The 22,500-nt window shown below is 27.0% G+C and overlaps 2 protein-coding genes across 2 annotated transcripts in view; one reads left to right on the forward strand and one right to left on the reverse strand.

The window, feature by feature from the left end:
• LOC119577599 (probable serine/threonine-protein kinase DDB_G0267686) overlaps positions 1-20,495 on the reverse strand; it is a 27,417-nt gene extending 6,922 nt beyond the window's left edge. Inside the window, exons 1-8 of the mRNA XM_037925178.1 lie at positions 20,361-20,495; positions 17,317-17,570; positions 16,712-16,862; positions 7,332-7,418; positions 3,000-3,189; positions 1,954-2,065; positions 833-1,084; positions 320-494 (exon numbers count right to left, since the gene is read on the reverse strand). Coding sequence (XP_037781106.1) covers positions 320-494; positions 833-1,084; positions 1,954-2,065; positions 3,000-3,189; positions 7,332-7,418; positions 16,712-16,862; positions 17,317-17,534 — 1,185 coding nt within the window. The 5' untranslated portion in view covers positions 17,535-17,570; positions 20,361-20,495. The remainder of the gene's footprint in view (positions 1-319; positions 495-832; positions 1,085-1,953; positions 2,066-2,999; positions 3,190-7,331; positions 7,419-16,711; positions 16,863-17,316; positions 17,571-20,360) is intronic.
• A 515-nt stretch (positions 20,496-21,010) lies between these two features.
• The window catches only part of LOC119577601, an 11,716-nt gene continuing 10,226 nt past the window's right edge, over positions 21,011-22,500 (forward strand). The window contains exon 1 of the mRNA XM_037925179.1: positions 21,011-21,340. Within this exon, the coding sequence (XP_037781107.1) occupies positions 21,299-21,340 (42 nt within the window). The 5' untranslated portion in view covers positions 21,011-21,298. The remainder of the gene's footprint in view (positions 21,341-22,500) is intronic.

Genomic DNA, 22,500 nt, shown 5'->3' on the forward strand with positions numbered 1-22,500 from the left:
AAAAATTGTAGTTAGTGTGCTGCAATAAAATAAATTTTCACCAAAGTAATTGAATATCAGGTTTTTTTTTTTTTTTTTTTTTTTTTTTTTTTTTTTTTTTATGGTCTAATCCACACAAAATCAACTCAGTCTTTTTTTTTTTTTTTTTTTTTTTTTTTCCCCCCTCATGGGGCTCGGCAGCCATGGTGTGGAACTGGGAGGAGGTTGAATGGAGGGATGATGGGGGTAATCTCAAATGAAGGGCGGGTGCGCTTGTTGAGGCAGATGAGGTGCAGCTCTCATGTGCTGAGGATGGAGATGATGTCACCACAGGACTCACACTGTGGTTCACCATATCAACTCCCAGACCATTACTTGAGCTGCTACTACTGCCACTTGTGCTGCTATTGCTGCTACTGCTACTGTTGCTGACAGTGCTACAGCTACTGCTGGCACTGCTGCCATTGCTGCTTCTTGCATTATTAGATCTTTCTCTTTCTCTTTCCTTATTTCCTCTGCCAGGAAAGTAACATTTATTAAGTAATTTTGTAAATAAAAAAGCAATATGAAGATCTATCAACAGGTATGCAAACTTTATCATAAATACTCAAATAAATAAATAAATAATAAATAAAACAGATTATTAGTATTTTCTTTTTTTTTTTTAATTCATTCACTCTTATACAATATACCATTCTTGTTATACTGACTATATAAAGACCAAATGCAAATTTTTCATTATTACTATTTCAACATAATCTATTTCCCCCCATACCTATAAGGTATGGGTGGAAAATAAATAAGCAAATAAATAAAACAATATACTTACTTTTGTTTTTATTATTATGCTCATCTGTATCGGTGGTTTTGTTGAGCCATTACTTCTATCACCTTTACTGCCTTTGGATTTTTTACTTTCTTGGTGGCTATTGCGTGGAGAGAAGGCCATGCCTCGCCTGAGTCGGGATCTGGGGTGAGGGCTGCCGCTGGCTGTTCCTTTGGGGCCGTATTCTCCTTACCCCCACCCAATGCTGAACGCTTACTAGAACTTGAAGTGGTATTTCCTGAGGTGGCTGGTTGTGGTGTAGGTATTGGGTTGCTGCTACTAGGGAAGGAGAGAGGAGGAAAGTCAGTGCTGTGTGCAATAGTAAATCACCAGTAATTTGAATATCAATGATGTCTATCCACAAAATCAACTCTCTTTTCCTCAGCTTCAAAAAAAAAAAAGGTTAGTCAAGTACATGGAAAATGTTAATCAAAGTAAAAAAAAAAACAGCATGTAAACCATAACCAGGGTATTAATAACTCAGGTGGCAACACTTCCATTTAACCTATTAAACCCAAATATGAAATCAACTTTTACCCTAGAGTATCCACAAATTATTACTTATAGCATGTAACACGGTCTTCACAGTTAATAGAGTGGAACTTTTGTTTACTTTTGGTAATGATAACAATCCCATGTAAATTTTACAAATAATTATATATCTAGCTACATCTAATATTTCACAGTGCATGATTATCAACTAAATGCTATGACATATTAAACTGCCCCCTTTTCTGTACAATATTTTATGTAAGGGTTTTCCAGTATGTTTTCTCTAAAATGGTTCAGTAATGACAATGCTAAAAAATAAATACAAGTAAACCAAGCAAGCAAGCAAGAAAGAAAGAAAGAAAAAACCTTAATATTTGCAATAAATGATGCCATTGAAGAGGCAGAGCTTAGGCTCAACAGTTGTCAACTAGGATTTTCATATTGAAAATCCTAGTATATTGGCCATCATATATATAAATTCAGACTGGCTTCTTCAAAAATATTAGAGAGAGTATCAATGTAAACAGAAGACAACAATTTGAATCCCATTAATTTAACTGACAATATTAAATTGTATAACTTTTCATACCCTTTCCTTAACTAATAATAATCTCAAAATTTAAAAAACTTGAAGAGTGCATATCATCATCACCAACCTATTTTTTTCAGACGAAGATATCCCTAAGTAATGGTCTTGAAGCTTCTTTTCAAACTCTTGATGTTTACCCTGCTGCATCTCCTCCTTCGTAAAGCTTGCCGATTCATCTCCTGAAAGACGAATATAGATTTAAGACCACTCTTCCTCCTTGTACTAACCTTCCTGATATCTGCTGTATCATAAGTGCACATTTACCAACATTTTACCCAGCTTAAAAATGTGATAGTAGAATGGCTCTTGAAAAATGGTGGAATTTCCTCCCAAAACTTTTTTCCCTATAAATGAGACACCTTGTACTATTTGGCAAGTTTCCTTCAGCTACACCAATGACCTATCCCCATACCTCCACAGCCCTTGTAGGCAATCATGTAGTCATGTCTTCCCACTTCTAGTAGTCACCGTGGGACTGTACCTCCTGGCGTATCATTTTTTATTATTATTTATACATATAGATAAGTACATCCAAAAACACAGTTTAGTGTCTTATATAACAGAAATAAGTTTGTGTTTTGTTTATCACTGCTGCTACCATTTTCAATCACAAACAAGGGATAACTGTGATAACTTTTTTCTTCTTCTAATTTGTGCTCCACTGACACTTTTACGTGACAATGAAATATAATTTTTTTGATGTATAAAACTGAGCTCTTTAATGTCTCCAACCAAAATTTAACCTAGTGACACCTGACAATCAGGCCCCATTTTGCATCTGTGGGACAGACAAGCTTTGAGGTTGAAAATCCTTTATATATCATTAACAGAGGCAATTCAATGAACAAATGGATTTCAACTGGTATTTTTAGTTATATACAACACCTCTTCAGACATACACCAAATTTGTAGCTCAAAACTCTACAAACTTCAGAGATACAATAATGATTAGTTACCAATCACTTGTAAATTTCATATTTTCTCCAGCAAAGAAAACTTATATAAACAAAACTTTCTCTTTGAGAGTTTACAATCCAATAATCTATCATATATTCATATCAAGAAAGAAAAGAACCTACTTCTTCATTAATTTTGCTATCAGCCTTTCATTACCTAATTCATGAAGATACATGCAGTCTGGTTTAGGGCACTGCTGGTTCTTCATGAAGTGGGAGCAGTACTTGGTGGTACCAAGGGAGGCCTTCAACGTCCGCCCATCCACGTGGATGTTATTTACAGCTTGGATAGCTCTAAGTGCATCCTCTGCACGCTGATAGGTGACGTATGCTGATGCACTTGGACCCTGTTAATTAAGATTTCATTTTCAAATAATATTTGTGTGAACATTTAGAGATGAAATTGAACCTTCTTTATGTAAAATATACATATCTTGTTATGCTTTAAACACTTCAGCTCTGGTTATGAACAAACATTAAAATTTGGTACAGAAGGAAAGAAATGTGTAAAACATAAACAAATCTTTGGTATAGTCATATAAAGCCTTTTGATTAATAGTCTTACTTATATAATGAAAGCAAACTTAACATTTGTTACAATACAAGTATAAAACAAACCATTAAAATAATTTCACCAAACATCACTTCAGTTAAGGTAGTGGTTTTCATAAACCTAACCATGATATCAAATTAGAGCCAACTGTGTTATATAACAGACATCATACCATATGTACTGGTGATCTAAATTAACCCAATGCCCCTTGGGTTGCATGTATGACATGCCATGCCCACTGAGAGTTTATTAATTGTCTTTATACAAATGACTCTCACATGAACATCACTGATATTAATAGCATTAGTTAAAAGGATTTTTTTTCCAAAATCAAAGTGGATAGCAGGTGAGGTCACAAGGTCTAATGATTGACTTTGTGTTTGCTGAGAACTTGTGTAAACATATTTCATAAAACAAAATTACATTCAACTATATAATTTTTGGTGGCAAAGGGCTAACTGTGAGGTTTAGTTAAAGCATACAACCATAAATGAAAAAAGTAAAAAATTCTTATGCATAACCCTCTCCCTCGAGGATAACATGACAAATGTTACTCTATCTTTCAATCAAAGTCAACAAGACTTCCCACTATAACCACTTAAATGGACCTAACCTCATCTCCAACTATGTATGTCCTTCTCTGACATTATTTTGGCAAAGCGTATATAGTTATCTCTCTCTTACTTTGCTCAATTAATAATCAGAGTTCTCTAATTCTGTATTTTGACAACAGACCTTTCTGAAACAATAAAAACAGCCATAATACAATACTGGAGAGGGAGGGAGGGAGGGAGGGAGGGAGAGGAGGGAGGGAGGGAGGGAGGGAGGGAGGGAGGGAGGGAGGGAGGGAAGGAGGAGAGAGAGAGAGAGAGAGAGAGAGAGAGAGAGAGAGAGAGAGAGAGAGAGAGTTCTTCCTTCAATCGGAAGAAAATCAGCAGGCAACAATATCCAGGTTTGGCAACCTCAACCCATATAATATTCTATATTACCAAAAGCCAAAGGGATTTTGCCACAAATGGAATGCCATCTAAGGAGCACAAATATACAAATGGTTGATAAGAAGAAACATCTGAACCTACACATTTTACCTTTGACAGATCTTGCAGACTGATGCCAAAGTAAAACTTGGCAACCAGGTGTAAACATTTCTTTACCTGCACCTCACCCTCCTCCTCCTTCCCCCGTTCCCTGCATATTTGGCAAGTCTGCCCTTCACAAACATAAATAAAATAAATAAATATCTCTCATTAATAACCTAATTTCAGCAAGGCAAGACACTTGTGATATTTCCAACCAGGGAATGAGAGGGGGGGGGGGGGATTAGCAGAGGAGGAAAGAAAGAAAGAAAGGGGGGGGGGGGGAGACAAGTCAGACAGACTGTTCCATACTTCTAACCAAAACTTATCAGACCTATTTTGTACAATAACATTATAGAGAGAACAAAGCCTTACTTTCAATTCTCCTCCCCCAAGCATACCCAATCCTCTAGTTTTTCTACCTTTGTCATTCTGTCTCTTGCCCTGTTTGTTTATTGTTATTGTAACCATAGGTCTTCAAGTGAAAATGCACCTAGAATAGCACAAGTTTGTTTTGCTTCAAGGCTCTATCCCTCTCCCTCTATTCTTTCATGTCAAGCCAGTGATATAAAAGTCATGTCAATAAAAATATTATCAATAATATGTTTTAATGGCCATATGATTATTATTGATGATGATTATTACTGATGATGATTGATGATGATGATGATGATTAATGATAACGATGATGATGGCAATGATGACAATCATGATGATCATGATGGATGACAATGACGAATGATGATGGAGAATGATGATATTAAGAATAACATAAGAGCTTTGTGATATGGTTATGCTGGGTTAGATTATGTATAGCACAGATGCAGGTATTCCACTTTAATAAAAAATCAATATATGTCAGATCTGTTCAGAATTACAGCATGCCCCATGCTGTAGCACCAGAACCTGAACTAACACTCTGATGTCAAAGCTGCAGTCACTGCTAAACATTAACCCTAATGACGTGGATGATAAGACCAACACATCAAGACAAATTTGGCTTGATGGGCGGGTGATGTGAATATGCTGTCTTGGGAAAATTGGTTGAGGGCCGGGTGACAGGAACATGCCATCATGAGAATTTCTGCTGAAGGCTGAGGTGACAGAAATAACTCGCCATGAGCTCTTGAAGGATGATTGGACTCCGTGGGCATTACAGAAAATTACAGAAATTACAGAAAATAGAGAATTATGAAGAAAAAGAAAAGAAAAGAAAAGAAATATATATATATATATATATATATATATATATATATATATATATATATATATATATATATATATATATATATATATATATATATAAAATAACATAAATAAGTAAATAAAATTTAATGATACAAATAACAGTGTTAATTAGTCATTATTATTGCACTGAGTTATTGACTACCTAGAGATATGATATAGTCTCTCTCAACGGAAAACAGTCTATTACCATCTAGGTAAAGCAAATCAAATTACAAATATAAGACATTGGATAAGGGCAAACACAAAATTTAAATGTTTTTGCAGAAAAGGAGAACACTGCAAAAGGGAGACACTGAGTCTTGTCACCCACACATGCCCGGCCTACAGTCATTAGGCTTATTCAAGTAAGCCTAATGCCTGTATTTTGGGCCATGTGATGACAGAGAAGCATCTGAATCCAATGGGTTAAACCCTATAGTCCCATTTACCAAGATCATGGCAAACCCTGGTTTATTGTACAGGTATCAATTCATAACTATCAGGCCATAATTTTAAGAAAATTGCCAAAAATGGTAGGATCTTTTTCTTTTTTCAGTATGAATGAGATGAATGTACGTAGTGTCCAATAATTAACCATTGTGGTGGGATACCATGACATACATGCCATGTCCATAGTGACTTTCGTTTTATGACTGTGTTTATACATACATGGTTCTAGAGGTACTTGGTCACCAAGGAGTTAATCATTAGTCCTACCTGTCTCATCTGTTTACCCTTTTCCTTGTCTTTTGTTACTGTTAGTATTTTTATAAAAATTGCAGTATCAACATTAACATAAAATAAAAAAAGGAAGAGAGTACTTGTGATACCATCTATATGCAATGAAATTCACAAAAACTACAATGGATGGTAAATGTAGTCAAATACAAAGGGTTAATCTGGTACTATCTAGCATGCTTCCTCATTAAGCCACACCCCATTCCCATTTCCCTACTTCCTCCCTCTCCCTAAGCACATCATTCAATAATATTTCCTGCCTTTTTGGTTGTTGCAAATGGAATTGAATGAAATATTAATTTTGATACTGCACTTCTACTATGTTATTACAATCACATACATTTAATTTTTTTTATGTTATCAAGGTTATCTTAATTTCTACTCATAAGCATGGAGAATTAGGATAATTTTTTTTTCAGTCTTGTAACAAACAGACCAAAATTTGCCTTTGTGAAATGAATTAGAGGTAGAGGTGACAGATAAGTTGTTGACTTGTGGTTTTATGGGGTTGTTAATAAAAACAAGAAGACTAAAAACTTAGTCAGCAGACCTACTCCTGATCTTGTAATTTAAAAAATACCCTTTCATCATATACTATACTTGTTTCCTATTTCACTATATTAGTGGAATAATACATATTGCTATTATACTTCTCATCATTGCTGGACCTTTACTCATTGTTTTCCTGTGTTATCATACTTGCATAAGGCACTAAAAAACTTGCTCGAGAGAGATCGAGATCGAGATCGAGAGAGAGACAGAGAGAGAGAGAGAGAGAGAGAGAGAGAGAGAGAGAGAGAGAGAGAGAGAGAGAGAGAGAGAGAGAGAGAGAGAGAGAGAGAGAGAGAGAGAAGGGAGTGGTGGGGGGCAAAACAAAATTCATGCAAAACCTTACCTGAGACCCGGCATAACTAGTGCTGTGGTTTATAACAACTTTATGAATTTTTCCAAATTTCCCAAAGTAATCTGGTTTCTTTAACGTCTGGAAGAAAAACACAAGAAATTTATTAGTAAAATCTGTTTTTTTTTTACCAACATTTCAACATACAAATATGAATATAAATGACTTATCAAGAATGATCATAAGCTATATTATCTGAGATGAAGGAGTCACTAATAAAGCTTTTAAAACAGTTTAGCAGCAAAGTAGCTCAAAAAAAAAAAAAAAAAAAAAAAAAAAAAAAAAAAAAAAAAAAAAAAAAAAAAAAAAAAAAAAATGCAACTTTCTGATACTGAAAAGATACATGCTTATGAAATTCAAGCCAGAAAATTTAGTATTATAGTCTCCTATAATACTAAATGCCTGTACAAGCTCCATAATCATGTAAGACTACCTATTCTGAAAAGCAACCAGACAGAGGTGTATACAAAGAGCACATAAGAGACCAGAGAAGGGATACTATATATTTTGAGAGTGCAAGAATTAGCAATATAGTAATTTTTATATATGATGCTGAATGGTGGAGGCAGCCATGAAAATATACATTGCACTAAAAACACTGAATGAATGCTATAACCCAAGGTACCATAACACAATGTACATTCATAAACACTGTGGGTGCAGGCTGCCTAATCACCCAGGCTTGAGGGGCGGGCCATCATGGGAAAATTTGGCTGTGGGCTGGGGTGACCCGAACTTGCCATCATGAGCATGATTCTGGCTATTAATCCCTAGACCAGAGGAACTCTTTAAACAGGTTAGGTGCTTCCACCAAGCATCAACTGGATATCCTTTATTATCAATGAAGTCACCAGGGTATGTATTGCCATCACTGGGTATATAGGGGAACATATCACTCCCACATTTTGTACTACATACACCCATTATAGATTTTACTTCAAATCTAGTATGACAAAGATAAAGGTAAGAGTGGGACAATACAACACAACTGAGCTAATATTTTGTCCCTCTAAGCTCTGGCCATTCCCATTAATCTAATTTCCTACAGAAGAATAATATACAATACACTATAGAGGCCTACTTTTTTGTTGTTATTTTGTTTGTTTCTGCTACTTTCCAAATACCTATCTCTTGTGATTAATCCAAGTGATCCAACCACTGCCACACCAAATGAAGTGGGGCAACCGACATACAAACATTAGCTGTTAAGAGTTTGGTGTCATATCATACAAGCCATGATGTGCTTAACCCTTTGCCGACGGGTGGGATGTACGTACATGCAATGGCATGACTGGACTATCTGCCGAGGGCATGTACGTACATGCCATGGTGTATGTATGGAGATGCCATGATTTTTTTTTTTTTACAATCAGGGCAAAATAGTGGCAGAAAAAAAAAACTACGATTTCAACTTATGATACCACGCACTGCTTACTTTATTCAGATTATAGAGCGAATAATGATCAACTATGGAGTCTATATAACTACAAAAATATCCTTCAGTCTTGATTTATCAGAAAATATGGCAAACAGAGACTTTAGAAAATAATGATAACTGAAAATACAACATATGCTCCTAGTATTACAAAGAAACGGCAAGGGATGCTGGTATTTGGCATGAGCAGTCGCGCATGCTAGGGTGACGATATAAACCCCCAGCAGTGGGGCCCAGGCCACTATGAATACTACCCATCAGGAAAGGGTTAATGTCATGTAGGTCTACCATTCATGTACAGCTATAAGAAGATTGCACTGTGCAACTTATATTTTCATATACTGCACACGATGAGAATGACAGATTAATCTTAGTCCGAAGGTCTGATGCAATTATTTATGTATAAGTGTGTATATCTCTTCATATGTGTATTTGTGTGTGTGTGTGTGTGTGTGTGTGTATTAATATATATATATATATATATATACATATATATATATACTTATATATATACATATATACATATACATTTATATATAATTTTACATTATACATAATACTATATACATATATACATATATATATACATATACATATATATAATCAACATATACATATATATATCATACATATACATATATATATCAACATATACATATATAAATATATATACAACCCTAATAAATATATAAAAATATAAAAAATATATATAATATATATTAAATATATATATTATAATAAATAAAAAAATAATAATATTTTTATATTAAAAAAATAAATAAATAAATAAAATAAATTATATAATTAAAAAAATAAATATAAAATTTTTTTTATTATTTTATATATATATAAATATATATTTTATTTTAAATTTTTTATATATATATATATAATAATATATATTTTTTTTATTAAAATAATAAAATTATTTATTTTTTTTTATAATATATATAATAATAAAATAAATTATATATAATTTTATATATAAAATATAATATATATAAATATAATATATATATATATATTATATATAATATAAAAATATAAAAAATTTAAAAATATATTATATATAAAAATAATATATATATATTAAATATAATATATATTAATAAAATATAAATCATATAAAAATATAAATATGATAAAATATAATATAATAAAAATAAAATTTAAATAAAAATACATATATATATAAAAATTACATTATAATAATTACATATATTTTTTTTAAAATATAATATATATAAATAACATATATAAAAAAATAAATTTTAAAAAATAATATTAAAATAAATTAAAATTTAAAAAATAGCAAAAATAAATATATAATTTAAATAACAATATAAAAAAAAATATTTTATAAAAAAATATATTAAATTTTTAAATTATTTAATTTAAAATAAATTAATATATTAAAAAATATAAATATATATATAAAAATTTTAAAATATATATTATATAAAAATAATATATATATATTATTTTAAAAAATTTAAATAATATATAATAATATAAATTATAATAATATATAAGATTATATATAAAATATAAAAATATAAAATTAAATATATAAAATTATTAAAAATATAAATAATTAAAATATATATATTTTATATAAAATTTTTATAAAAATATTATATTAATATATATATATAAAATAAAATTTTAATTTAAAAATATATATATAATTAAAATATATATAATATATATAAAAACATATAATATAAAATTTTTTAAAAATTTTTTTTAAAAATTTTGAAAATTTTAAAAATATATTATAATTAATATATTTATAATATATATATATTAATTTTTAATATAATATTTTTTTAATATTATTTTAATATAAAATTATAATATTTATATTATAAAATATATATTATATTATATAATAATATTTTTTTTATATTTTTTTAAATATTAATATATATCTAATTATATTATAAAATAATTATAAATAAAATATATTATATAAAATAAAAATTAAATATAAATATATTATTAAAAAAAAATTATATTATTATTATTATATTTTTATATTAAAATAATTAATATAATATATAATATATAAAATTTTATAAATAAATTTAATAATATTTTAAATATATTATTAAATATTTAAATATATTATTAAAAAATTATAATTTAAAATATAATTAAAAAACTATATTATATATATATATTTTAAATTTTTATTTAATTTTTAATAAATATATTATATTAAAAATTATTTCTATTAAAAAATATTATATATAAAAATATATATATTTTAATATATATATATTATATATTAAAAATTATAATAAAATTTTTATTTAATATAATTTATTTAAATTAATATTATATAAAATATAAATATATATTTTTAATAATTTAATTTATATATATTTTTTAATTATATTATTATATTTTTTATTATAAATATAATATTTTAAAATTTTATATTTATATAATAAATAATAAAATATTAAAAATTTTATTTTTTAAAAAAATTTTTTATATTTTTAAATTTTACATATAAAAATATAAAAATATATAAAATATATATATTTTTTTATTTTTATATATATATAAATTTTTTTATATGAAAAAAAAATTTTTTTATATAAAATAAAAATATTTTTTTATATTTATAAATTAAAATTATATAAAATTTTAAAAAAATAAAAAATTTTTAAAAAAAAAAATATAAATATTAAAATATTATATAAATAATATATATTAATTTTTATTTATAATATTAATATATTATATATTTAAAAAATTTTATATTTAAAAAAAAAATAAATTTTTTTTTAAAAAATTTTTTATTTGAAAAAAATTTTAATTATAATAAATAATTTATATAAAAAAAAAAAAAAAAAAAAAATAAATAAATTTTTAAATAAAAATAAATTTAAAATAATAAAAAATAATAAATGATTAACATAATAATAAAATAATTTTAAAATATAATTTAATAAAATAATAAATATTTTTTAAAAATATATATATAATTAATTTAAAAAAATTAATAATATAAAAACAAAATTTTTAAAAATATTTTTTATTTTTTTCATAAATAAAAAATATAAAAAATTTTATATATAAAATTTTTTAAATTAAAAATTTTTTTTAATTAAAAAAAAAAAAAAAAAAAAAAAAAAAAAAAAAAAAAATTTTTAAAAAAATAAAAAATATATTTTAAATTTTAAAATAATAAAAAATAATATAATATATAATATATTTTAAATAATATATAAATTTATATAATTATAATAAAATAAATATATTATAATAATTAAAATAAAATTTAAAAAAAATATATATAAAAAAAAAATTTTAAATAAAATAATTTTCTAATTTATCTGTTTTAAAAATTTTTAAAATAAAATAAAAAAGAAAAAACCCAAAAAAAAACAATTTTATAAATATATTATTTATAAATATATAATAATTATAATATATTAAAAAGATATATTTTTTTTAAAATATATATATTTTTATTATATTTATATAAATATTATTTTATATTTTAAAAAAATTTATAAAAAAAAAATATATATTTAAATAATATATTTTTTTAATATTATTATAAATAATATTATATTTAATTTTTATAAAATATTATATATAAAGATAAATTTAAAAATTTCCTCCCTTTTTTTTAAAAAAAAATATTTAATTTTTAATTTTAATTTTTTTATTTATACTTATACAAAATTTTTAAATTTTTTAAATATATATATTTAATTTTTTATATATATTTTTAAAATTTTTATATATTTTTTTTAAAAAAAAATTTTTTATTTTAATATAATAAATAAAATTTTTATTAAAAAAATATATATTAAATAATTATATAATTTTTTTAATAAATATTTTTTATATATAAATATTATATAATTTTTTAATTTATAAAAAAAAAATATATATTTAAATATTATAAATCTATAATATATATAATATATTAATATATATATATTATTATATTTTTTTAAAATTAAATATATAAATATTTATATAAATATATATCTATATACTATATATTATCTTTTTAATATATATTATATATTTAAAAAATTATAAAATATATATATATTTTTTATTTATACATTATAAAATATCATTTTTATAAAATATATTAAAAATGAATATTTATATTATAATATAATTTATATTATTTTATATCCTATATTATTATATATATAAATAATAAATATTATAAAATATTTTAATAATAAAATATATATAATATTAAAAATATAAATTATAAATAAAATAATTTAAAAAAAAAATAAAATATTTTTTATAATAATATAATATAAATTTTTAAAATAAACAATAAATTTTTTATATTAATAAAATATAAATTTTAAATTATAAAATATAAATAAAAATTATAATAAATAATAATATTATATATATGGAAAATAAAATTTAAATTTTAATAAATATATATAAAAATATTATTTTTAATATAATATAATATATTTATATAAATTTATAAATATATTATTAAATTTTTAAAATATAAATATATAAAAATTAATTTAAAAATTTTTTAAATTTAAAATTTTTATATATATATATTATTTTATATATAAATAATAAATAATTAAAATTTTAAATTTTAAAAAAATAGATAATATATATTAATATTATAATATATATTTTATTTATATAAATTATTTAAAAATAAAAAATAATTTTAATATAATATATAATATAATATTTTAACAATATATATAATATAATTAAAATAAAATAGATTAATAAATTTTAAATATTTAATAAAATAATTTTTTAATATTATATATATATAAAAAAAATTAATATATAATATACAATTTAATTTTATAAATTTTTATATAAAATAATAATTTTAATTTTAAAATTTTAAAATAAATATTATAAAAAATAAAATAATATTAAAAATTTTAAAATTTATTTTATTAATATCTTATAATAATACATATTTTATTTTAATTATATTTTAAAATAATATATATTATATATTATTATAAATAAATATAATATAATATAATAAAATATAATTAATATAATAAAATATATATATATATAAATAATTATAAATAAAAAAAAAAAAAAAAAAAAAAAAAAAAAAAAAAAAAAAAAAAAAAAAAAAAAAAAAAAAAAAAAAAAAAAAAAAAAAAAAAAAAAAAAAAAAAAAAAAAAAATTTTTTTTTTTTTTTTTTTTTTTTTTTTTTTTTTTTTTTTTTTTTTTTTTTTTTTTTTTTTTTTTTTTTTTTTTTTTTTTTTATATATTTTTTATATTTAAAAAAAAAAAAAAAAAAAAAAAAAAAAAAAAAAAAAAAAAAAAAAAAAAAAAAAAAAAAAATTTTTTTTTTTTTTTTTTTTTACTAATTTTAAATATATATAATATAATATAATAATATATATCATATATAATTTATATATTATATATATATTATATAAAATATAAATATAGTAATTTTATTATATTATATATATATATTATATATATATGTTATATATAAAAATAAAATACTATATATACATATATTATTTTATATAATATATATATATAAAAATATTAATATATATCTATAATATTATATATTATATAAAATATACTAAAATTATATATATATCCATCTAAATTATATTATATATAATATATATATACTATATAAATATTCTATATAATATTATATATATATAATAAAATTATATTTTTTAATATAATTTATATATATATATCTATATATATATATAATATATCTATATTTTAATATAATTTATATTATATTATTAAAACATATATATATAATTTTATTATACTATTTCCTTATATTTTATATTAAAATAATCATTTATATATATATTTTAAAAAATCTATATATATCTTATTTATATAATATTATTATTTCTATATTATATACTATATTATTTTTATTATTTCTTATAGAACTTTATTTATAAATATAATATTTATATATTATATATAATATTATTATATAATATTATATTATTAATAATATATATGTATATATATATGTAACTATAATCTATAGATATGTATCTATATATGTACATATTATATATAACTATATGTATATATTATGTATATATATATATATATAATATATCGTATTATAGTATCCTATATAGATAGATATATGATTATATATATATATATATTTAATATAATATACACACACACAACTCACACACACACACACACAAACACACACACACACACACGCACACACACACACGTACAAAATATTAATGTAAATAAATAATAACTGGCCGACTGAGTAACAGATATCAACAAATAGATAAATAAATTTATTGACAAAAAAAGACAATACAGATTAGTAGAGAATCGGGAACTTGTTTTGCGTGGAGGTGGAGGGGAGGATGAAAATTGCATATAAAAAGCTACCATCTACAAAAGGCAGGTTGTAAAATACCCATACATGTTTACTGAACTGATAAATATTGCATATTATACATAGAAATACTAGTTTTGAGTGAAGTGGAGAGTGGATGATAGAGTTTGGGCAGAAAGAGGAATCAGTGGCTCATCACTCTTCTTCACCACTCGGTTGAGGGTCGTCTGTGGAGGGAAGGGCTGAGCAAATCTATTCTGGAAAACCATATATATATATATATAGGTCTGCAGCAGCCATGACTATCAACTCATCAACTCATGGAAATGAGTGAGGATATTGGTAAAAGATTTTTTTTTTTAAATTCCACTTACAAAGATTTCCAAGTACTGGATGTCCTTTTCTCTGGATTATTTACTGTATCTGATGCAAACAGATTGATAACCTGTTTTTCATGCGGGAAATGATGGGTATAGTTGTTAAAACATTGTTCTTCTATATGTTCATTAACCCTTTCCCGATGGGTAGTATTCATAGTGGCCCGGGCCCCGCTGCCGGGGGCTTATATCGTCGCCTAGCATGCGCGACCACTCATTGCCAAATACCAGCATACCATGCAGTTTCTTTGTAAATACTACGCATATATGTTGTACTTTCACTTTTCATCTTTCTAAAGTCCTATTGCCAGAATCCTGATAAATCGAGACTGAAGGGTGATTTTGTTTTATATCGGACTCCTAGTTGTATCATTATACAGTCGTAGAGTCGGAATAAATAAGCAGTGTTGTGGCATCATGGAGATGAAATGGTCGTTTGTTGCATTTTTTTTTTTGCATAGTAAAAAAATGAGAAAGTGTTAAAAACGAATCTTAATCAACACTTCAGTGGCAGAAAAATAATATTTTGCCGTGATTTGCAACAAAAAATAAGTCATGGCATCTACATACATCCACCAGCATATAACTATACATGCCCAAGAGATATCCCGCGATGCCATGGCATGTTCGTTACGAACCACCCGTCAGGAATGGGTTAAGTTTCTGTGCTATTCTTATAGCTGTGCAATTTTTTTTTTTTTTTTTTTTTATAGCTTACTCTGATTTCTTGGAATCAGACCTGCTTGGCAAACAGTCCATGAGAACATATCCTTGTTTTGGATAATGTACACAAACTGTGACTTTGCAGGTGCGAGTGTTTATCCCATGAGGAAAAATATTTGCATATCATTGATGCTACAAAACTGATGCCACTCCTGATAGCTAATCAACATGGTTGTTTTTGAGATACAGTCTGCTTTATGACCTTGTAAAATATAGTAATAAGGCACCCATGAAAAGGAACCTCTGATCTGACTGTAGAGTAACACAAATGCACTTGATCATTCTAAAGGAACTGAGGTTTCATAAGTTATTTTAGATTTTTAGTACAAAGGTTTAATGCAGCCACAGCTAGATCTTATATTCTCTATGGAAACATTTCTGGAGGAAAACAAGCCAAAGAGAGAAAGTTCTGCATATAATGTGGGATGAGTAAATGAAGAATGCATTTCTCTTCTATACTCAAATAAGAAAGCAAATCACCTCCGCATCTGCTAGCCGCGTAGAGAGACCAACCACAAACACGAGGTTCTTCTGCACCACACGGACATTGGCGAGGTGTTTTCGGTTCTCCGTCACCTTTTGCTTACGTTGCGCATCCTTTTGACGCTTCTCCTGCCTTATTCGCTGCAGCCTGAAAGAAAGTGATGCAAGTTATACTTACTTGATTTTGGCAGCATGTTATTTTGCTTTAAGAATTTTATATATCATACAAAAAAGGTACAACCCAGTTTTTTCCTTTGATCACTCAGGTACTTCTAAAGGATTAAAATAGTTAGATACCACTAATCTATATAAACCTTTTTTCTTCTTTTTTTGACAGTTCTCAGACTAGCAATATATGGGCAGTGTTGGCCTACTAATTGATATGAAAATAAAATCATGAGCAAGCAAGAAAAGAAAGGAAAAAGAAAGAAAAAATATAATAATAATAATAATAATAATATGCTAAGTAATATGACTCCCAAATACAACTCTTTAAAAACTGCATTACTATCACATCATAAACACACTTCAATATTTTGAAACAAATAAACAAATTAAATACCAAGATTAACAAACATAAAAAAGAATTATAAGATACACACTCTTCATGCGATAAGGGCTTGAAGTCTGCAGGGTTTTCAGGGTAGGCCTTCCGACAGGCAGGACAGAGACCATTCTCATCTGTCCGGATCCGATGCCAACAGAACCGACATATTTGGTACCCGCACGTACACGGGAAGAAGTTTAGGTCATCCATCTCCAACGGCTCCATACACAGTGGGCACTCCACCATATCCTCACTTAAGTTTAGCACCGACATTTTTTAAAGTTGATCCTATATCCGATAGTGGATCACCTGAAACAGAAACAAACGAATAAAATAGCTTAGCAGTCATAAGATGGCCTTAAGATTAACATTTTATTATTGAAAACAAATAACACTATCAAAATGTGAGTAAAATAATTCCACTGTATATGTGTATATATATATATATATATATATATATATATATATATATATATATATATATATATATATTTTGACAAAATAGTTCTTTGTATATATAATTTCATTAGACCATAAAATCAGATCAGGAAAATCTTTTATATATTGTGAAGTTAAACTTACTACCAAATGATCTTCAATTATGCACAATTATAAGATAACGTATCTAATAATCAAAATCATTAAATAAAATAATAATTTTCTTGTACAAAAGCATCAGTAACAGAAAACTTTTATATTATCCCTAATATATACAAAATGCAAAATATTGTAAGATGCCCCTAAACAAATGCTACACAAGTAATACAAATATCAAATATATCAAGTAAAAATACTTTTAAAAGACCATATAATTCATACCTGTTAATGTTACAACACTCCTTTTATATTATTAATATCCAGTTTCTCCAGCACTTTCAGAAAATGTAAGTATTTACTTTAGATGTTAAATCCTAGTCTGACCTACATTTGACCAAGTTACCTATGTCATCCAAAACATGTACACCATAACAAGGAATGTGCCAAATGGAACAAGGTAATCATCATGAAATAAGGAAGTGTTATGGTAAATCAAAATCCGATATCTTGAACAGCTGAATAAAATAACGATAATAGAAATCATCTGATAAGTTCTATTTACCATGAAAAATCAAAGACACAAAGATAAACAAAGCTTATGAAAAGCACAAAATAGATATTTTTTACAAATGAAGGGGTATAGCCCCGTTCTACTTGATAAAATTTACTCCTTTCTTATAATACTAAATCAATACAACACATACAACTGGATATCATCTAAGATCTATGATATTCCCAATAAATAAATAATCTGCTTGTTATTATTTTTGTGTAAAGTAATTACTGATTCCCTCCTGACTACAAGTGATGACTTATTGTTAACTTTTGGTCAACATAAACAAATGACTCATTAAAACTACTCCAATAATTCTCTTCATGATCAGAAGATGAACAAACAAATCTAATCTGGTTTACGTAAATAAACATGAAGTAATGCCTTTCCTATCTCTCTCTCTCTCTCTCATTTTTTTTTTTCTAGAACTCAAAAGTGAAGTACTATTTCAGTAACTGAACTTCTCAGACTACTAAACCTGCTAACTATGCAACACTATTATCACTGTTCTTCAATATAACCAAATATACAGAGAATTTTCTTTGTCTGCATATGTTTCTATGCATGTATGTCTGTATTTATATCTATATCTCCATGTGTGTCTATGATCTTTTGTATATGCACAGCTACAGTTTCCTTTGTCTTTTGTTTCTCGAGTGTGTTCCATACAGCATACCTATACACTCATGTGTATTTGTCTACACCTTGTATTTCTTTGTGTTTGAGTGTCTTTTTTGGGTTATTTTACATCATGAATTTAGGACTGTGTTGGTGTGTGCAGTTAAAAGTGCAGTATGTGGGCGTGTGCATTTCATTAAGTCAATGTGTGGATGTGTACATTTGTGTCTCAGTGTGTGGGTTATGGATCTATACTTGTATTTGGGTATGTGTATTCATATTTTGTGTGTGTGTATATATATGTTGTTATGTTTGTATATGTTTGCAAGTTTTTGGGTACATGTGTATTTGTAATTACACTTAAGATTATGCACATTTTTTTTTACTTTTGATGGTACTTATGTTTGCAAGTGAGTATAAGCTCATATGTATTTGTTAATGTATACACACATCTAATTATGTCTGTGTGCGACACAAGATAGTTAAGGAAATATATGTATCACAAATGACGTTTTTATCAGTGATTTCCAACATTCAACAATTTCTTTGTTTACTACCATCATAGGTAAATAACAAATCTAAAATCCCTATTCACACTTAAACTTCCACTTGTGACTGAAAAAAAAAAAAAAAAAAAGTTAAAAAGGAACACTATACAACATAAACAAACATGTACATTTTTTGTTAAAAGAACAGCTTTGTCTCAATTCCATATCCATTCCTACCAAATCAGCACAAAACTCTAGTTCATAAGACCCTAAGATGGTCTGGTTTGGATAATTTTTTTATTCTGATTCGGTTTTGTGCTCGGGTTCATTGTAAACAAAATTAACAGCTGATTCTCGACCAACCAGCTTTCACCACAACAAAAGGTAATTAATACATACATACTAAACATTCAGGCGTTTTCACCACCTTGCGTCACGTCATACCCATCTATCTCGCCCCAAATACATCAAACTTGAGTGAACCGAGGCCTAATTCAGAGCATAGGCAAATAAAAGGGGGATATACGAGTCGTACATTTTTGTTTCTTTCCTTCCCTTTAGGAGTGACCTTCAACTGCCGTAATTGGGGCTCGAACGTCTCTCCTCTCCCAATTAACCTTTCGAGACCTATTCCAAAAATTATGCCATGATCAACTGGGCCAATCGGGCTTATGATCTCCTTCATGACGTCTTTCTATTGCATGAAAATTTACATTGATGTCAACCGGACTTTAACTGGGAAAAGGGGAGACAACTCAAGACATATCGACATATTTGCTCTTATTTATGCCTCGATGTGCGTCCCAGGCTCTTTATTCCCCATCTCTATGATAGATGAGAGATCAAACTACCTTCTTAACAGGTTTAAAAGCCCGAGGAACCCATCAAAAGAATGAAACTTACAACTAAAATAAGGACTGAAGTTGGTGGCAAAGTTGAGGTTGAGGAAACACGGGTTCTGCGCATGCGTCGGAACAGCGGGTCCCGGATGTAACAAATGACGAGCGATGACAGATTAAAAACCGACACTTTTTAACGGGTTATACGGGGGGTTTCGGGGTTTAAAAAGGGATTTGGGGTAAACTGTGAAGGGTTTGGGGAGGTTTTGAAGGGTCTGGGAAGTTGTGTGTCTGGGTTAGGTGGACTTCCTGGATCTTTGGGGATTAGGATGATGCGTAGGTCAAGTTGGGATTCTAGGTATTCCTGTCGCTTCTTGAAGTCGAAAGAATTTCAAAAATCATTTAGCTAATTTTTTTTCAGGGAAAAATACTATCGAGCATAGCGCCTATTTTATACAAATCAGCATAATAAGACGCAAAATTCATACATGACACACTTTTGTAATTTCTTGGGAAAATTTTGCACGGATGAGTCATCCCGAATCTGATCCCACTAAAAAGAAGATTAGATTCTTTAAGTTGCATTTAGTCTTCTAAAATAGGGTTTTGCGCTTGGCTTTTTTTATTAGTGGCCTGTTGTGAGGAAGTGGAATATTTGACTCAGTCGTCTATTGCCATTGACAAACTTAGGAGAAGGAGAGAGATTATCAGATTCCGAATCTCTTTAGAAAGAAGATTATATTCCTTAAAGAGCTTTTGATCTCTTTAAAGAATATTTTACGCTAAGCTTTTGTAATTTAGTGGACTGTTGTGAGGAAGTTGAATATTTGACTCAGTCGTCTATTGCCATTGATAAGGAGAGAGAGAGAGAGAGATAGAGAGAGAGAGAGAGAGAAAAAGAAAGAAACGCGACAGTTGGTCTCGCTTTTCCTGCTTTTGCTCCTGCTCTCGCTGCCATGAACTCGTCGTAAAAGGTGATCCGCGAGGCTACTCCCCAGCGCCATGGCAGCCGTCGAGGAGGAGCAACTCGACCCCAGGGTACAGGTGAGGAAGGAAAAAGAAAGATAAACAATGAGAAGTCTTCGATAGAGTTGGCTTAAACAAACTTTATTTCGTTTTATTATCGTGGAAAATTTGGATTGCGTAGATGAATAATTGCATAAGGTGTATAGCAAGGTAGTTTGCATGACACGAATCATGAGAGAGGGAGGGTAGGAGGAGGCAGAGGACGCGAAACTAGAAGGAATGTAAAGAGGAGAATCCTTACAAACTCAAAGTCCTCCACTTAGACTTCACGCTGTAAATAACATAAAATCTAGTCCGACCGAAAAGAGAGTAAACAAATACACTACTTTGTGGGTCTTTGTGGGAGATTGAATACATATGTGAAAATCTAGAAAACATCTTCTGAAATTCTAAAATGTATAAGATACCTAGCAACAAGTTCTCTAATAAGAAGGACCAAAGGTGTGCTACTAGACTATTTCAGGACCTTTGGCAATCCTTTATTATGTGTTCAGACACATTAAATGACTGATGTTTCAGGAAACTAGGGAGAATTGAGCCAAGAAAGACAAATACAAAGCTAACCAAGTACAAATAACAATGAAGGGTATCATGATCACCTTGTTATTAGAAATACAAAACACACATTCTAGTAGTTGCTTTTATGCAAAAGAGAGTAAGTTTTAGTTGCTTTGTCATGTTAGGTGTACGTTTTTCAATGCTATATTTTTGTTATTGATTTTAGCTTTTGTATATATAACATGGGGTTGTGTATAATGTTATCTTAGAATATATACTTGTGTATATGACTGTGTTCCTGTATTTAATTGTTCATGACATCGTGAATAGCAACGATAATATCAGAAAAGGTATGTGATTGATAAATAACATCCCGGTCTGAGTATTAATGACGTAAATAGTGTCTCAGCTGGAGTTCCCTTATCTTATCTTCAGCAGGCATGTTTGCATGGGAGCACATATGTTATCTTGTATACCACCCTCCCTCCCCCCCACACACACATGGCCTCTGCTCTTTTTCATAAAGTCAGGGTGACAAAGTTCAGGGTTGAAATGTTTCTTTATCATTATTATTAACATTAATGTGGTTGTTTGCCTTTTTAAAGCTCTTTGTTCTTAAATTTGTATATCATTCTGTATTTTGTTTCCTTTCTTCTTTCTATATTATAAAGTTATGGATT

The sequence above is a fragment of the Penaeus monodon genome, chromosome 10, assembly GCF_015228065.2.
Source record: "Penaeus monodon isolate SGIC_2016 chromosome 10, NSTDA_Pmon_1, whole genome shotgun sequence".
Lineage (NCBI taxonomy): Eukaryota > Metazoa > Arthropoda > Malacostraca > Decapoda > Penaeidae > Penaeus > Penaeus monodon.